The following is a 19357-nucleotide window of genomic DNA, read 5'->3' as shown; positions in this document are numbered from 1 at the left end:
GTCAAGGATGCTTACCTGCATGTCCCCATTTACCCTCCTCACCAGGAGTACCTCAGATTTGTGGTACAGGACTGTCATTACCAATTCCAGACGTTGCCGTTTGGTCTGTCCACGGCACAGAGGGTATTTACCAAGGTAATGGCCGAAATGATGATACTCCTTCGAAAAAAGGGAGTTATAATTATCCCGTACTTGGACGATCTCCTTATAAAGGCGAGGTCCAGGGAACAGTTGTTGATCGGAGTAGCACTAGCTCGGGAAGTGCTACAGCAGCACGGCTGGATCCTGAATATTCCAAAGTCGCAGCTGGTTCCTACAACGCGTCTACTGTTCCTGGGGATGGTTCTGGACACAGAACAGATAAAGGTGTTTCTCCCGGAGGAGAAGACCAAGGAGTTGTCATCTCTAGTCAGAGACCTCCTAAAACCAAAACAGGTGTCGGTGCACCACTGCACGCGAGTCCTGGGAAAGATGGTAGCTTCTTACGAAGCAATTCCATTCGGAAGGTTCCATGCAAGGATCTTTCAGTGGGATCTGTTGGACAAGTGGTCCGGATCGCATCTTCAGATGCAACGGCTGATAACCCCGTCTCCAAGGACCAGGGTGTCGCTGTTGTGGTGGCTGCAGAGTGCTCATCTTCTAGAGGGCCGCAGATTCGGCATACAGGACTGGGTCCTGGTGACCACGGATGCCAGCCTTCGAGGTTGGGGGGCAGTCACACAGGGAAGAAACTTCCAAGGACTATGGACGAGTCAGAAGACTTCCCTACACATAAATATTCTGGAACTAAGGGCCATTTACAATGCCCTAAGTCTGGCAAGACCCCTGCTTCAACACCAGCCGGTGCTGATCCAGTCAGACAACATCACGGCGGTCGCCCATGTAAACCGTCAGGGCGGCACAAGAAACAGGATGGCGATGGCAGAAGCCACAAGGATTCTCCGATGGGCGGAAAATCATGTGTTAGCACTGTCATTCCGGGAGTGGACAACTGGGAAGCAGACTTCCTCAGCAGGCACGACCTCCACCCGGGAGAGTGGGGACTTCATCCAGAAGTCTTCCAAATGATTGTACACCGTTGGGAAAGGCCACAGGTGGACATGATGGCGTCCCGCCTCAACAAAAAGCTTAAAAGATATTGCACCAGGTCATTGGACCCTCAGGCGATAGCTGTGGACGCTCTAGTGACACCGTGGGTGTACCAGTCGGTTTATGTGTTCCCTCCTCTGCCTCTCATACCCAAGGTACTGAGAATAATAAGAAGGAGAGGAGTAAGAGCTATACTTGTGGTTCCGGATTGGCCAAGAAGAGCTTGGTACCCAGAACTTCAAGAAATGATCTCAGAGGACCCATGGCCTCTGCCGCTCAGACAGGACCTGCTGCAGCAGGGGCCCTGTCTGTTCCAAGACCTACCGCGGCTGCGTTTGACGGCATGGCTGTTGAACACCGGATCCTAATAGAAAAGGGCATTCCGGAGGAAGTCATTCCTACGCTGATTAAAGCTAGGAAAGATGTGACCGTAAGACATTATCACCGCATATGGCGAAAAAGTGTTGCTTGGTGTGAGGCCAGGAAGGCCCCAACGGAGGAATTTCAGCTCGGTCGATTTCTGCACTTCCTACAGTCAGGAGTGACTATGGGCCTAAAATTGGGTTCCATTAAGGTCCAGATCTCGGCTCTGTCGATTTTCTTCCAAAAAGAACTGGCTTCACTGCCTGAAGTTCAGACTTTTGTTAAAGGAGTGCTGCATATTCAGCCCCCTTTTGTGCCTCCAGTGGCACCGTGGGATCTCAACGTGGTGTTGGATTTCCTAAAGTCGCATTGGTTTGAGCCACTTAAAACCGTGGAGCTAAAATACCTCACGTGGAAAGTGGTCATGCTGTTGGCCTTGGCGTCGGCCAGGCGTGTATCAGAATTGGCGGCTTTGTCATGAAAAAGCCCTTATCTGATTTTTCATATGGATAGGGCGGAATTGAGGACTCGTTCCCAATTCCTTCCTAAGGTGGTTTCAGCTTTTCATGTGAACCAACCTATTGTGGTGCCTGCGGCTACTCGGGACTTGGAGGATTCCAAGTTCCTGGACGTAGTCAGGGCCCTGAAAAATTATGTTTCCAGGACGGCTGGAGTCAGGAAAACTGACTCGCTATTTATCCTGTATGCACCCAACAAGCTGGGTGCTCTTGCTTCTAAGCAGACTATTGCTCGCTGGATCTGTAGCACGATTCAACTTGCACATTCTGCGGCTGGACTGCCGCATCCTAAATCTGTAAATGCCCATTCCACGAGGAAAGTGGGCTCTTCTTGGGCGGCTGCCCGAGGGGTCTCGGCTTTACAACTTTGCCGAGCTGCTACTTGGTCGGATTCAAACACATTTGCAAAATTCTACAAGTTTGATACCCTGGCTGAGGAGGACCTTGAGTTTGCTCATTCGGTGCTGCAGAGTCATCCGCACTCTCCCGCCCGTTTGGGAGCTTTGGTATAATCCCCATGGTCCTTACGGAGTTCCCAGCATCCACTAGGACGTCAGAGAAAATAAGAATTTACTCACCGGTAATTCTATTTCTCGTAGTCCGTAGTGGATGCTGGGCGCCCATCCCAAGTGCGGATTGTCTGCAATACTTGTATATAGTTATTGCCTAACTAAAGGGTTATTGTTCTGAGCCATCTGTTCGTGAGGCTCAGTTGTTGTTCATACTGTTAACTGGATATAGTATCACCAGTTGTACGGTGTGTGATTGGTGTGGCTGGTATGAGTCTTACCCGGGATTCCAAATCCCTTCCTTTTTGTGTCTGCTCTTCCGGGCACAGTTTCCCTAACTGAGGTCTGGAGGAGGGGCATAGAGGGAGGAGCCAGTGCACACCAGGTAGTCCTAATTCTTTCTTAGAGTGCCCAGTCTCCTTCGGAGCCCGCTATTCCCCATGGTCCTTACGGAGTTCCCAGCATCCACTACGGACTACGAGAAATAGAATTACCGGTGAGTAAATTCTTATTTTATATATATATATATATATATATATATATATATATATATATATATATATATTTATGTAATTAGGCCTTCACGCATATTTGCATGTTGACCTAATTGCGGCTGAGGCACATATCCATCAAAACCTAATGTTCGTGGCGTACGCCCCTTCACCAACTGCGCTCGCTGTGCATGTTAGGTGATAGTAAACATTGGGTTGGACAGGGAAAGCTGGGGGGGGAGGGGGAGATTTGGCATACATATACAGATGTTCCCTCATTCAATTGTCCTCAATACACAATGCCTGTCGCGCAGAGAAAAGCAGTTTGACGTGACTGCGGCAAGTGTACCAGGGCATATCTGTATGTACACACACCTCGGTCACGTTATACATCCACATCACATTGTGTTGTGTTAGATATCCACATCACAATATGTATGGAAGCCTCGATGTCCTGTCAGTAAGCTGCATGTATTTTAGGTTGTGCAACTTCTATTTAGACAAATCTAAATGCAATAAAATAGTTTCCATAACCCCTGCCAGACCCACGGATGTCATAATCAAATTATATGCAGTAGAGGTTAGCAGAAGACATCCCCAGAACTGATCCTGGGAAGGAGGGCTGTATCCCTGCACAACCAGGAAGGCAATGAATTGAACTCCACATGAGAGAACAAAAAGCAACCCAACCTACTTCCTCCACTTGCAGCAAGTAGTGCATACCAGCTAGAGACCATACCCTACCTCTGGCAGCTGGGGCCTTCAACAAGCAGCACTCCATGTCAACCACCATACACACATGGTGATCTGCTCCTACAACACACATACCAGCAAACCACAACATAACCCCCCCTCCCCAATGGAGGTACACCAATGGATGGTCCCAGTTTGTCTGGCATTCTGTGCAATGATAGAGATATAGTACACCAGTGCACTGAGTACTTAATGTTTTGGCGAGCTGCTGCAACTAAGGTGACCAGCCTTAATGATTACAGATTAAAATGATATTATCTGAAGGTTGAGCGCTGCATCATACCATTTCATTCTGTGCAATATATGGGAACAGAATGAGAGAGAGGTAGTCTCTTCCTCCTGTACCGACAAATCAGTGAGCAATGCCCCTTAGTGATTGGATAAGGTGAGACGGCCATATCCTGTTGTCTGGAGCGTGTCCTGTGGGATCCACTCAGTTTGATAAAAAATGAGTCAAACACCCTCATATCTGTGTAAAATACATGATATAAAATGATTAAATTCAAACTGTAAAGTCATTACAAAGTCTGTGTCATTTAATACTGTTCACTCTAGGTGAAGGGTGCTGATCAGTGAGGAGGGCATATTTTAGATGTGATGTATTGCCCTTCAAAATTAAAATATGCCCTCCTCACTGATCAGCACCTAGAGTGAACACTAGTTAACTTTTTGTACCAAAGAGTCAATAATTTGCAAATTATAGTTTTACCATCAGCATAACCGTTTTCAACTCATGATGTGTTGATGGCAACTGATTAATCTTTGATATATAGGGGTCTATTTACTAAGCCATGGGTGATGATAAAGTGGATGGGGATAAAGTACCAGCTAATCATCTCCTAACCACCATGTCACAGGCTTGGTTTGAAAAATGACAGGAGCTGGTTGACTGGTACTTTATTTCCATCCCCTTTATCTCCGTCCAAGGCTTAGTAAATAGACCACATAGTCTGTTGTATTGCTAGTCACAAGGCTAACCACTTTGACAATAATAGCAACTAGGGATGACCATTGATGATTCAAAATCATTGATGGTCTATACCTGATGTTAAATACTTTTGCCATCGATGGTGGAGAACCAAATTGTTTCCTGCCATCTATGGTGCAGTACCATCAGTTTTTTTGGAGGGTTTTTTTTCCCTACAAGAATCCGGGACACTGAGCATAGCTCCACCCCCAGGCTGTGATTGGCCCACATCCCCTTGAATAGGAAAGCACTTATGACCATCGGTGGGTGAAACCAATTGTTGGTTCCCTTGCAGATAGTTTTATACCGTCAAAGTTAACTATCAAGTTGGTTAAAGGATGGTTATCCCTAATAACATTAATACTTACTGTCTATGGCCTAGCTTTATCAAAGCTTGGAGAGGCATAAAGTACCAACCAGTGAGCACCTGTCATTTTTCAAATACAGCCTGTAAAGTGACTTCTTATTGGTTGGCACTTTATCATTAAACTTTGATAAATCTGGGTCTATATAAGCATAATAATGACAAAAAGATGTTTTATTTATATTGTACACAACATGTATTACTAGATTTTTTCAGGTTAATGATCTCATTTGATAAAATTCGTATCAACATAAAATAATATTAGACTTCGACTGTGGATACTGTTGTAATGATTTCATCAGTTGTTGAGTCTGTGGTTTTGTCCTCCATTTTAGTCTCTATTGATTTTTCTAGTGCTTGAGTTGCCATGAGCTTGTGTTTCTCATCGTCAGAGGAGTTACTTGTATCTCCCAAAGCAATCTCATCCATGGTTTCCATTGCTGCCTGAGCTTTTCTTTGCCATGTTTCCATTCCCGTTGGCCACAGAATACTGGAAGCACTTAGAAAGTCTCCATTGCTCCTTGCCTGACGCTTTGTTTGTGTGAGCTTCTTTTTAAGTCTGGATATTTTATTTGCCAGTGCCACCGAGCATATGATCAACACTGCACAAATCAGCACTAACAGCGCTATTATAATGATACATATCATTATTCCAGTCTTATATTTCTCCTCTTTCCAGGTACATCTATTGTTGGAAATGATGTTCATGGTATGGGTTTTGCTACTTTGCTCTGTTCCAGTGGTTAATGGTGCCATTTTATGTGTGACTGTTGTCATCCGTGTGCTTTCAGTTGTTCTGGAGCCCTGTTTTATTAGCAGATTTCTATTTTTACTTACATGTATAGAATTTTTATCACCAAAGGAGTAGCTTTGAACATCAGAAGAGTTTTTTATATATGTCGAAATTGTCTCACTGTTGAGACCATCAAAATCTGTCTGGTTTACTTCTGCTTTACAACTGAAGGCAACAAACAGTATTACAAGATGTAGAGAAAACTGCATCATCTTCATGCCAGTGTCTCGGTAGTTGTAGATTATCTGCTGAATACAGATAACGGTTATTGGCAGCCATAAAACTAGTTTTACTACCATGTCCATACTTTACAAAGGGTAAAACTATACCATTTTGGATAAGGGATTTTCCAAATATGATTTATAATACTGCTCTTGCTTAATAGTTGAAAACAAATATAGACTAGTATACAATTCTGCCATACTTTCTTAAAGACTGTCATCAGGAGTACTGTTTTGTAAATCTATCATGGCATGCAAGGGACACAAAGGTTAACATTGCTGCAACAGAACTGTGAGCATCAGGGTTTCTAGTATCTACAGAGTTTGTACATTCACTTTGTGCTGTTGTGTGTGTTCTCCAATAATGTTTTTCTGTTGCTTAAAGTATGCATTGTACATTTTACCAAACAGAAAAAGTGAAAATGTTTTAAGTGTGTATGAAGTAAGCCTGTATGTGCTATGCATTCTTTCTTATTCCCGAAGGATGAGGCCTGATGACTGACTTGTTTGAACAGCTACACAGGGGCGTATTGACCCACTGGCCAGGATGGTACTCACCAGGGGCGCCAGCTGAGGAGGGGACGCCACCCGGCAGTGCCACCCTCGGCCAATGGGTGGAATCACTTAGTCGTGGCATCGCCTGTGCTGGAGGATCTCACAGTAGGCAGGAACAGGTGCCGGTGTTCAGCAATGCACTAGTGAAGAATATGAAAGTAAGCTACAGTTCCCAGCAGCCCTTGCTGTCGGGAACTCCTGGCATCAAGGGTTGCTGGGAGCTGTAGTATACTTTCACCTTTTTCACGAAGTGAGGTGCGGTGCCGAAGTGTGGTGTTCCTGCCTACGTACTGTGCAATCCTCCAGCCCAGACGATGCCCAGCTCATCACAGGGGAAAGGACTATATGCAGGGAGGGGAAGACTATGTACTGGGTGGGGAGAGGACTGTATGCAGGGAGGGGAGAAGACTATATGCAGGGAGGGTGGAGACTATGCAGTGATCGCGCTGAGCCAAAAAAAAAGTGGGTCCCAGGGACCCCTCACTTTTAATAATTGGGGTCCTACCAGTCTTTTTCTGGGTACTATCGGAATGAAGGTTCGTATTAATCTTAATCTTGTTTGGACACTACAAAAGTGTTGCAAGGTGGGGGGGAAGGGGCGACAATGCTGCTGGGCTGTGTAGCATGCAGGACACCCTGCACCAGACGTGTAACAAGACATTTTGGTGCCCTTAGGCAGAAAGTGAATTGGTGTTCCACCTCCCAGACAGTAAAGGATAGGCAGTGCGCGCCACAAAATTTTAGGGGCATGGCTTCATGGGGACGGGGCGTGACCACATAATAGTGCCAATTCACATTACACCACACAGTAGTGCCGCTTATACACATTGCACCAGGTAGAACCTCCTATACACACTGCGCCAGGTAGAGCACTTTATACATATTGCGCCAGATAGTGCATATTCTACACTTTGCTCCAGGTACAGCATGTTATACATATTGCGCCAGGCAGAGCATGTTATACATATTGCGCCAGGCAGAGCACGTTACACACATTGCGCCAGGCAGAGCACGTTATACACATTGCGCCAGGCAGAGCACGTTAGACACATTGCGCCAGGCAGAGCACATTATACACATTGCGCCAGGCAGAGCACGTTATACACATTGCGCCAGGCAGAGCACGTTATACACATTGCGCCAGGCAGAGCACGTTATACACATTGCGCCAGGCACAGCGCGTTATACACATTGCGCCAGGCACAGCGCGTTATACACATTGCGCCAGGTACAGCGCGTTATACACATTGCACCAGGTACAGCGCGTTATACACATTGCACCAGGTACAGCGCGTTATACACATTGCACCAGGTGACCATTTAGACACATTGTAGCCACCATCTCGGATCCCCCCGTTGTCATCCCCAGACACAGTGATCGTGGGTGTCAGTGGAGGGGGTGTCTACAGTCATTGCGGGTGTCAGCGGGGGAGGGTGGTGTCCACAGTGATTGCGCGGGAAGGGGGTGTCCATAGTCATCGCATGTGTCAGTGGAGGGGGTGATCGCGGGTGTCAGCAAGGGAATGGGGTGTCCACAGTCATCACGGGTGTCAGTGGGGGTGCCGAGGGGAGGAGTGATGACTGACATGTAGTGCAGCAGCTCTGGTCCTCTTCCTGCGCTGGTGCTGCAGCGAAGGCCACTGAGCCCAGTGTGACATATGTAGGAGCCTGCTCTAAACCTCCCACCCAGCACATATAAAGCAACCAACTCTCACCTCTCCCCCCGCACAACACACAAAAAGTCACCGGCGCTCACTCCCCCCTGCCCCGCAGCACATACATAGGCACCAGCTCTCAGCCCTGACATCCCCTGCCGGAGAGCACATATAGTCTGCTGCGCTCCCCCCCCCCCCCCCCCCCCCCCCCCCCCCCCGCAGCACATTGTCACCGGCGCTCCCCCGCAGCACACACAATCCCTAGTGCCCCTTCCCCCTGCAGCGCTCCCATCTTACCATGCAGGGGCACAGTCTATAGGTGAGGCATGCCGGCCGGGATAGTGCAAGGGCACAGAGTATCATGCTGTCTCTCAGCATGGACACAGCACAGCATGGAGCAGTGACAGACTCGAGCGGCACTCACCGTTGCATAGGAGGAGGGCGCTGGTGACACTGCTGGGTGAGCGGGGCCAGTCTCTGCCAGTGCTGCAGCACAGATACATGCCAGCATACGTGCTGGCAGCGGTGCCTAGGATCAGAGCGCAGCGGGAGGAGGATTCAAAGCCGCAGCGTGCCGGACTGGCGGCCAATGAGAGGGAGACACCGCAGGCTCTGGAGACTACAGGAGGTGACTGGCTGGGGAAGAAGCCAGTCACCTCCTGTGTGCCGCTGATTGGTTAGGGCGCTGACACACAGATCTAGAATGAGCGCGTCCTATGGGACCCGCTCATTTTCTAAAAGTGGGTCCCAGGTGACAGTTTCAGGGTAAAATACGCGCAATAGCGCGTTTTTGCGATCACTGCTATGTGCTGGGAGGGGAGAGGACTATGTGCAGGGAGGGGGGAGACCATGGCTATGTGCAGGGAGGGGGGAGACCATGGCTATGTGCTGGTAGGGAGATGAAGGCTATGTGCTGGGAGGGGAATGGAGATTACGGCTATGTGCTGGGAGGGGGATGGAGACTACGGCTATGTGCTGGTAGCGGGATTGAGGCTACGGCTATGTGCTGGGGACAGGAGGTTATCTACCCATTGGCCAGGATGGCACTCACCAGGTGCACTGGCCGAGGAGGGGGGCGCTGCTTGGTGCCACCCTTGGCTAGGGAGTGGAATCACATAGTAGTGGCAGTGCCTGGGCTGGTGGTTCGCACAGCAGCCAAGAGCTGGCACTGGTGTTCGGCACCACAATGCACCACAGTGAAGAATCTCAAAATAAACTACTAGAATGCTATTTCTCTGACGTCCTAGTGGATGCTGGGACTCCGTCAGGACCATGGGGAATAGCGGCTCCGCAGGAGACAGGGCACAAAATTTAAAAGTTTGACCACTAGGTGGTGTGTACTGGCTCCTCCCCCTATGACCCTCCTCCAAGCCTCAGTTAGGTTTTTGTGCCCGTCCGAGCAGGGTGCAATCTAGGTGGCTCTCCTAAAGAGCTGCTTAGAAAAAGTTTGTTAGGTTTTTTATTTTCAGTGAGTCCTGCTGGCAACAGGCTCACTGCAACGAGGGACTTAGGGGAGAAGAAGTGAACTCACCTGCGTGCAGGATGGATTTGCTTCGTAGGCTACTGGACACTAGCTCCAGAGGGACGATCACAGGTACAGCCTGGATGGGTCACCGGAGCCGCGCCGCCGACCCCCTTGCAGATGCCGAATAGAGAAGAGGTCCAGAAACCGGCGGCAGAAGACGTCTCAGTCTTCATGAGGTAGCGCACAGCACTGCAGCTGTGCGCCATTGCTCTCCGCACACTTCACACCAGCGGTCACTGAGGGTGCAGGGCGCTGGGGGGGGCGCCCTGGGCAGCAATGTAATATACCTATTCTGGCTAAAATATATCACATATAGCCCCTGGGGCTATATGGATGTATTTAACCCCTGCCAGGTTCCCAAAAAACCGGGAGAAGAAGCCTGCCGAAAAGGGGGCGGGGCCTATTCTCCTCAGCACACAGCGCCATTTTCCTGCCCAGCTCCGCTGCGAGGAAGGCTCCCAGGACTCTCCCTTGCACTGCACTACAGAAACAGGGTAAAAACAGAGAGGGGGGGCACTTATTGGCGATTTTTATAATATTTGAGCTGCTATAAAGGGAACACACTTATTAAGGTTGTCCCTATATATATTTATAGCGCTTGGGTGTGTGCTGGCAAACTCTCCCTCTGTCTCCCCAAAGGGCTAGTGGGGTCCTGTCTTCTATCAGAGCATTCCCTGTGTGTCTGCTGTGTGTCGGTACGTGTGTGTCGACATGTATGAGGACGATGTTGGCGTGGAGGCGGAGCAATTGCCTGTAATGGTGATGTCACCCCCTAGGGAGTCGACACCAGAATGGATGGCTTTGTTTATGGAATTACGGGATAGTGTCAGCACGCTACAAAAGTCGGTTGACGACATGAGACAGCCGGCAAACCAGTTAGTACCTGTCCAGGCGTCTCAGACACCGTCAGGGGCTGTAAAACGCCCTTTACCTCAGTCGGTCGACACAGACCCAGACACTGACACTGAATCCAGTGTCGACGGTGAAGAAACAAACGTATTTTCCAGTAGGGCCACACGTTATATGATCACGGCAATGAAGGAGGCTTTGCATATCTCTGATACTGCAAGTACCACAAAAAGGGGTATTATGTGGGGTGTGAAAAAACTACCGATAGTTTTTCCTGAATCAGAGGAACTGAATGAAGTGTGTGATGAAGCGTGGGTTACCCCAGATAGAAAACTGCTAATTTCAAAGAAGTTATTGGCATTATACCCTTTCCCGCCAGAGGTTAGGGCGCGCTGGGAAACACCTCCTAGGGTGGATAAGGCGCTCACACGCTTATCAAAGCAAGTGGCGTTACCGTCTCCTGATACGGCCGCCCTCAAGGATCCAGCTGATAGGAGGCTGGAGAATACATTAAAAAGTATATACACACATACGGGTGTTATACTGAGACCAGCAATCGCCTCAGCCTGGATGTGCAGTGCTGGCGTGGCTTGGTCGGAGTCACTGTCTGAAAATATTGATACCCTGGATAGGGACAGTATTTTACTGACTATAGAGCAGTTAAAGGATGCATTTCTTTATATGCGAGATGCACAGAGAGATATTTGCACTCTGGCATCAAGAGTAAGTGCGATGTCCATATCTGCCAGAAGAAGTTTATGGACGCGCCAGTGGTCAGGTGATGCGGATTCCAAACGACATATGGAAGTATTGCCGTATAAGGGGGAGGAATTATTTGGGGTCGGTCTATCGGATCTGGTGGCCACGGCAACGGCCGGAAAATCCACCTTTTTACCCCAGCTCACCTCCCAGCAGAAAAAGCCGCAGGCTTTTCAGCCGCAGTCCTTTCGTTCCTATAAGAACAAACGAGCAAAAGGACATTCCTATTTGCCCCGAGGCAAAGGAAAGGGTAAGAGACTGCAACAAGCAGCTCCTTCCCAGGAGCAGAAGCCCTCCCCGGCTTCTACAAAGGCGTCAGCATGACGCTGGGACCTTACAAGCAGACTCAGGGGCGGTGGGGGGTCGCCTCAAACATTTCAGCGCACAGTGGGCTCACTCGCAGGTGGACCCCTGGATCCTGCAGGTAGTATCTCAGGGTTACAGGTTGGAATTCGAGAAGTCCCCTCCTCGCCGTTTCCTAAAGTCTGCTTTGCCAACGTCTCCCTCCGACAGGGCGACGGTATTGGAGGCCATTCACAAGCTGTATTCTCAGCAGGTGATAGTCAAGGTACCCCTCCTACAACAGGGACAGGGGTATTACTCCACGCTAAAGGGTACCTCAGGTTCGTGGTCCAAAACTGTCATTATCAGTTTCAGACGCTGCCGTTTGGATTGTCCACGGCACCCCGGGTCTTTACCAAGGTAATGGCCGAAATGATGATCCTTCTTCGAAGAGAAGGCGTCTTAATTATCCCTTACTTGGACGATCTCCTGATAAGGGCAAGATCCAGAGAACAGCTGGAGGTCGGAGTAGCACTAACCCAAGTAGTGCTCCAACAACACGGGTGGATTCTGAATTTTCCAAAATCCCAACTGATCCCGACGACACGTCTGTTGTTCCTAGGGATGATTCTGGACACTGTTCAGAAAAAGGTATTTCTTCCGGAGGAGAAAGCCAGGGAGTTATCCGATCTAGTCAGGAACCTCCTAAAACCAGGAAAAGTATCTGTGCATCAATGCACAAGAGTCCTGGGAAAAATGGTAGCTTCTTACGAAGCGATTCCATTCGGCAGATTCCATGCACGAACTTTTCAGTGGGATCTGCTGGACAAATGGTCCGGATCGCATCTGCAGATGCATCAGCGGATAAAATTGTCCACAAGGACAAGAGTGTCTCTGCTATGGTGGTTGCAGAGTGCTCATCTGTTAGAGGGCCGCAGATTCCGCATACAGAACTGGGTCCTAGTGACCACGGATGCCAGCCTGAGAGGCTGGGGAGCGGTCACACAGGGAAGAAACTTCCAGGGCGTGTGGTCAAGCCTGGAGACGTCTCTTCACATAAATATACTGGAGCTAAGAGCAATCTACAATGCTCTAAGCCTGGCAAAACCTCTGCTTCAGGGTCAGCCGGTGTTGATTCAGTCGGACAACATCACGGCAGTCGCCCACGTAAACAGACAGGGCGGCACAAGAAGCAGGAGGGCAATGGCAGAAGCTGCAAGGATTCTCCGCTGGGCAGAAAATCATGTGTTAGCACTGTCAGCTGTGTTCATCCCGGGAGTGGACAACTGGGAAGCAGACTTCCTCAGCAGACACGATCTGCACCCGGGAGAGTGGGGACTTCATCCAGAAGTCTTCCACATGATTGTGGTCCATTGGGAAAGACCAATGGTGGACATGATGGCGTCCCGCCTCAACAAAAAACTGGACAGGTATTGCGCCAGGTCAAGAGACCCTCAGGCAATAGCTGTAGACGCTCTGGTAACACCATGGGTGTACCAGTCAGTGTATGTGTTTCCTCCTCTGCCTCTCATACCAAAAGTACTGAGAATTATACGGCAAAGGGGAGTAAGAACGATACTCGTGGCTCCGGATTGGCCAAGAAGAACTTGGTACCCGGAACTTCAGGAGATGCTCACGGAAGATCCATGGCCTCTACCTCTAAGACGGGACCTGCTTCAGCAGGGACCGTGTCTATTCCAAGACTTACCGCGGCTGCGTTTGACGGCATGGCGGTTGAACGCCGAATCCTAAGGGAAAAAGGCATTCCGGAAGAGGTCATCCCTACCCTGGTAAAAGCCAGGAAGGAGGTGACTGCACAACATTATCACCGCATTTGGAGAAAATATGTTGCGTGGTGTGAGGCCAGGAAGGCCCCGACGGAGGAATTTCAACTGGGTCGATTCCTACATTTCCTGCAAACAGGATTGTCTATGGGCCTCAAATTAGGGTCCATTAAGGTTCAAATTTCGGCCCTGTCGATTTTCTTCCAGAAAGAATTGGCTTCAGTTCCTGAAGTCCAGACTTTTGTAAAAGGAGTACTACATATACAGCCCCCGGTTGTGCCCCCAGTGGCACCGTGGGATCTTAATGTAGTTTTGGATTTTCTCAAATCCCATTTGTTTGAGCCACTCAAATCGGTGGATTTGAAATATCTTACATGGAAAGTAACCATGCTACTGGCCCTGGCTTCAGCCAGGAGAGTGTCAGAATTGGCGGCTTTATCGTATAAAAGCCCATATCTGATTTTCCATTCGGACAGGGCAGAACTGCGGACGCGTCCTCACTTTCTGCCTAAGGTGGTTTTAGCGTTTCACCTGAACCAGCCTATTGTGGTGCCTGCGGCTACTAGCGATTTGGAGGATTCCAAGTTGCTGGACGTTGTCAGAGCATTGAAAATATATATTTCAAGGACGGCTGGAGTCAGAAAATCTGACTCGCTGTTTATACTGTATGCACCCAACAAGCTGGGTGCTCCTGCTTCTAAGCAGACGATTGCTCGTTGGATTTGTAGCACAATTCAACTTGCACATTCTGTGGCAGGCCTGCCACAGCCTAAATCTGTCAAGGCCCATTCCACAAGGAAGGTGGGCTCATCTTGAGCAGCTACGTGGTCAGGGGAGAACACGTTTGTAAAATTCTACAAATTTGATACCCTGGCTAAGGAGGACCTGGAGTTCTCTCATTCGGTGCTGCAGAGTCATCCGCACTCTCCCGCCCGTTTGGGAGCTTTGGTATAATCCCCATGGTCCTGACGGAGTCCCAGCATCCACTAGGACGTCAGAGAAAATAAGATTTTACTTACCGATAAATCTATTTCTCGTAGTCCGTAGTGGATGCTGGGCGCCCATCCCAAGTGCGGATTGTCTGCAATACTTGTACATAGTTATTGTTACAAAAAAATCGGGTTGTTATTGTTGTGAGCCGTCTGTTCAGAGGCTCCTACGTTTGTCATACTGTTAACTGGGTTCAGATCACAAGTTGTACGGTGTGATTGGTGTGGCTGGTATGAGTCTTACCCGGGATTCAAAATCCTTCCTTATTGTGTACGCTCGTCTGGGCACAGTATCCTAACTGAGGCTTGGAGGAGGGTCATAGGGGGAGGAGCCAGTACACACCACCTAGTGGTCAAACTTTTAAATTTTGTGCCCTGTCTCCTGCGGAGCCGCTATTCCCCATGGTCCTGACGGAGTCCCAGCATCCACTACGGACTACGAGAAATAGATTTATCGGTAAGTAAAATCTTATTTTTTTTTATATATTACTACATCACCACTACTAGGAAGTGCTCAGAGATACCTTTTCACTGCCATTAATATTTAATTTTACCCCCTGACTGCGGGAGGCATTGCTGGGCAGTGTCCCTCCTTGGCCGCACAAGGCACTGCTGATTTCTCCACAGTGTGACAAGGATTACTGTGTAGGCATGATGTGTAAGGGGCACTAGTGTGTGACATAATGTGTATAAGGGGTACTACTGTGTAACGTAATTTGAATTGGGAGTACTATTGTGTGGTCATGCCCCATTCCCACAAAATCATGCCCCTTTTTGCACATGCACCTTCCCTATTTCAAATATGGGGGGCGACAGTCCCTTACTTTGCCAGGGGCGACCGGTCCCCTAGATAAACCTGTGCAGCTACAGTATGGTATTCCATGCAATCACTTTCCCATGTAATTTTTTCATTTGCATATTTTAGTTTACTGTATGATAGGACAAAATGCGACTATGCTTTTTTATTTTTATTTATTTTACTAGTCTAGTAATAGACGTATAGAACTGTATCAGGGCTGGCCACACACCAGTGGCAATGATTGCCAAAAATTGCAGACTATTTTAGTGTTAGACATTGACTGTTAATGGTCTGATGTTGATAGTGAGTGGTTTCACCATTGATGGCCAGCAACTGATATATTGATGACAGAGTCCAATGGGTACTCAAAACTGTGTTTTGTGTATGTGCTAGTGCAGACTATATGTGCAGTAAGCAACCATCAATGCCGTACCATCAATGACTTCTGCCCACTGGGTTTAAAACAATTTCCATCAACACTAGACTAGGATTGAGTCTGTTACCTTCGTGTTCAGGACCTGGAAGTGACAAAACGAGAGGGCAGGAGAGAACTTCTGCCCTTACAGCTCCTAAATGTTTTCTTCATTCTCCGTTCGTTTGGGGTACTTTTGTTTTTTCTATGCAGCATTGGACCCTCGTGGGCTCGCTTCGCTCGCCACACTTTACGATTCCAAATAGATTGTGACATGGACCCAGGGGGTTATGGGAAAGGTCCTCTCCACGAAGGTAAACTAGATGCTACCACTAGACTAGCTTTTCTATATGTGCTGTCTGTTACTTCCTTCTGCAGAGATGCACACGATACTTTTCTAAAGAGGGGCAGTGGCTACTATATTGTGTGTGAACTGGGGAGGGGCACAATGGCTGATTTTCTTTAGTACAGTGTGGTAAGATACTAGCTGCTGTACTGAGGGAAAAGATGACAAATAGCTGTGCTGATAGTGGAAGCACAATGACTGCTGTAAAGTAAAGAGACAGATGACTGGCTTCTATTTAGTGAAGGGAATAGAACTTGCCTATTATTTAATAATGTGTTGTGTATACTATGTTTCCTGTGAGCCATATAAAATAGTTTTTATAATACCCCCATCTGTGCATAAAAACATATTCCGTTAAGAAATATTTGACTTCTAATATTTGACGCCTGCTGTATTTTCCTATGTACTGATACAAGCCTTAGTTAATTAGCTATTTTTTATTTTAGTTTTGGGCTGCTTTATTTTATGGTTCGTGTGCAACGCAATCTGTGAATTGCTCATGCAAACCTGCGGATTGCCTAAAGTGCCGATGTTTCTGTAATTTAACTACAATTTAAATTTGCAGTTCTGTTTTTTAAGACAACCGCTTTATATATTGTGGCAACTTGACAGAAACATTGTTACATTTGGCCATCAGTGTGTCTTTAGTCCGATCAGTTGTCATCTGAAACAATCACCCTCGCTGCTGTCCCAATTTGCCCTCTGAGTCACAATCTGTCTCAGTTCTGATTACCTTTTTTTTCCCGTTAGATTGTAATGTCTGCACTTGTTTTGTCTACCTTGCGTGTCCCTGTGTGTGTGCTCCCACCTTCCCTCTGTCCAGCACTGCAGAGTAGTCTGGCACCACATAAATCAATAACTAGAACACTAACATGAATTGTTTAATTGTGGCTCTCACCTACCTTGATGTTCTGTTTAAATCAAATTAAAAGTCTTCAGATCAGATCCGTTTTGCTTGGGTGAAGGTGCCTTGCTTATGTTAGAAATTTCTTTGTATTCTGAAAAAAGTAAGATTTACTTGCTTCTGTTTCCTTGACACAAAACCACAGAGATGACAGATTTCCTGTTTTGCTTGTGCTCATGCTCTATCCCCTTTGCTTTGGGCTATTTTTATTGGTCATGTGGATGGTGTAATCTTCAAGATAAAGTCTGCTGAGTAAAGTTCTACAACTGTTTTATCCTTATGCAGCTAGCGTAGGTAATTAGGTCATTGTAGGGAGTGTTTGTGCTCTCTTGAGTCAATAACTGTAAGGCATAAGCAAATAAAACTTAGACAGGACTTATTGGATATGACATGCTTGCTGTGTTGCTCAAGGAGACAAATTCTGAATGCAATTTGAAAGATTTCCTTGAATGAAGTTGTATTGGTACATGTGAGCAGTGTCCCTGGGGCATAAAGTGCCCATTGGGGAATGCAGTGTAAGGGGCCCATTCTTAAGGGGGGTGGACACCCACCAGAGGGAGATGTGGCAAGCCACTCCAGATCTAGCCATTAGGTTAATCTTTGTGCAGTTTTTATAAAAGTGAACCTAGCACTCATATTTATCGGTGGTTCTGCTCCGCCAGCTAACTGGCCCTCTAACAGGGGCCCAGTGTATAGTTTGTCCGGTATCTGACCCTTAGAGGGGCTGGGGCCCACCGAAGATTTCACTTTAGCCCCTGTGGACCAGTCTGACCCTGGATGTGTGCATTTATCTAGAGCCTCACATGCTAGCTAACAGATAAATTATATTTACACGAATGTCCATTTGGTAATTTGCATTCTGGTAATAGCTGAACCATGCTGACAGTTTCTTAGTATTGTAGGTTTTGTGTTGTCCATAAAGCACAATTGTTTTTCCCTGTCTCTGAGAATGTTTTCTATTATCACAGATCAATAATTCATTTTACAGTAGTATAATTTTATGCATTTTTTACATATATTTTTAGTCTTTATGAAACCGCGTCCAGTTACCGGCAAGTCAGATAGCCATGGTGTAATTCTGATATAAATCTCCAATCTTGATTTTGTGTAATTCACGTTTCAAGAGAAAAATCCACTACAGCAGAGTTTCCTAAACTCCGTCTTCAAGGTAGACTAACCGTCCAGGTTTTAAGGGGGTGTGGTATTGAAAGTCGACAGTAACTAGGTCGACAATGTCTAGGTCGACCACTATTGGTCGACAGTAACTAGGTCGACAGGGTGTCTAGGTCGACAGGGTCTTTAGATCGACATGTTCTAGGTCGACAGGTCAAAAGGTCGACATGAGTTTTTAATGTTATTTTGGTGTCGTTTTCTTCGTAGAGTGACCAGGAACCCCAATTAGTGCACCGCGTTCGCTCGCCATGCTTCGGGCATGGTGCCTTCGCTCCGCTACCGCTTCGCTCGGCACAGATTACCATTCCAATCGTAGTCCACGTGGATCGTTAAGTATGAAAAGGTTCAAAAAAAGAAAAAAATTGTGAAAAACTCATGTCGATCTTTTGACCTGTCGACCTAGAACATGTCGACCTAAAGACCCCGTCGACCTAGTTACTGTCGACCAATAGTGATCGACCTAGTTACTGTCGACTTTCAATCCGGATCCCGTTTTAAGGATATCCATGCTAGTGTACAAATGGTATAATCAAACTGGGTGAGGTACTAAATAAGTCACTTGTGCTTATGAATGGATATGCCTAAAACCTAGACCATTGGGGTACCTTGAGGACTGAGCTTTGGAACCACTGCACTACAGAATGATCTTTTATCAAGGGTTCCATCAGTGCCAACTCTTCAATGGGGTGAATATAGGACCTTTATACGTTACAGCACCCCAGCAGCATTGCTAAATATTTCTGTGAAGTTCCAGTGGAGGTTATAGCGCACAATGTGGCAGTAGCAGATGACAGATTTTTGTCAGATGAGAGACATACAGATGTATCCATGCTCATCTTGCTGCGATGTGGCATGCTGCATCTCGGCATGCTGGGCTGCGAATATTTGAACCCGGCAATCGCTCCATTTATTCCATTAGGAATTATTGGAGTGATCGCCAGCTGCAAATAGTTGCAGCTTGGCATGTCATCGCAGCAAAGAGGCGCATGGCTACATCTGTATGGGTAACATAAAGGGTACAGACAAATAGGGGATACAGTGGTAGGAAGTGACATGCAGTATGGGCAGTGACGAGAAGTACAGACACATGGAAGGCAAAGTGACAGTGACATGAAACTGAAGATTTAGCAAGCACAGAACATGTACTGTAAAAGAAAAATATAGTGACGGTCGAAGTCGAAAATTTTAGACCCACACGCATCACGTGCAAACACCACACATAGTGGCCTCCGTGCTTGTTCTGCCGTGCGTGCGCAT

The 19357-nt window shown here is 47.4% G+C and overlaps 2 protein-coding genes across 10 annotated transcripts in view; one reads left to right on the top strand and one right to left on the bottom strand.

The window, feature by feature from the left end:
- The window catches only part of NF1 (neurofibromin 1), a 738710-nt gene that overhangs the window by 487664 nt on the left and 231689 nt on the right, over positions 1-19357 (top strand). The gene's annotated exons all lie outside the window — the stretch shown is intronic.
- Positions 5211-17090, bottom strand: EVI2A (ecotropic viral integration site 2A). The gene is made up of 2 exons (XM_063957149.1): positions 16926-17090; positions 5211-6092 (listed from the first exon to the last, which is right to left on the bottom strand). Exon 2 carries the CDS (start codon positions 6063-6065, stop codon positions 5316-5318), a length of 750 nt encoding a protein of 249 aa, XP_063813219.1. The 5' UTR covers positions 6066-6092; positions 16926-17090; the 3' UTR covers positions 5211-5315.

The sequence above is a fragment of the Pseudophryne corroboree genome, chromosome 2, assembly GCF_028390025.1.
Source record: "Pseudophryne corroboree isolate aPseCor3 chromosome 2, aPseCor3.hap2, whole genome shotgun sequence".
Lineage (NCBI taxonomy): Eukaryota > Metazoa > Chordata > Amphibia > Anura > Myobatrachidae > Pseudophryne > Pseudophryne corroboree.
Note: the sequence above shows the minus strand (reverse complement) of the source record. Positions and strands in the feature narration are given on the sequence as shown.

What these genes read in the sequence shown, in the direction of transcription:
- EVI2A (XM_063957149.1), bottom strand. Translation starts at nt 6,065, where the DNA reads ATGAAGATGATGCAGTTTTCTCTACATCTTGTAATACTGTTTGTTGCC.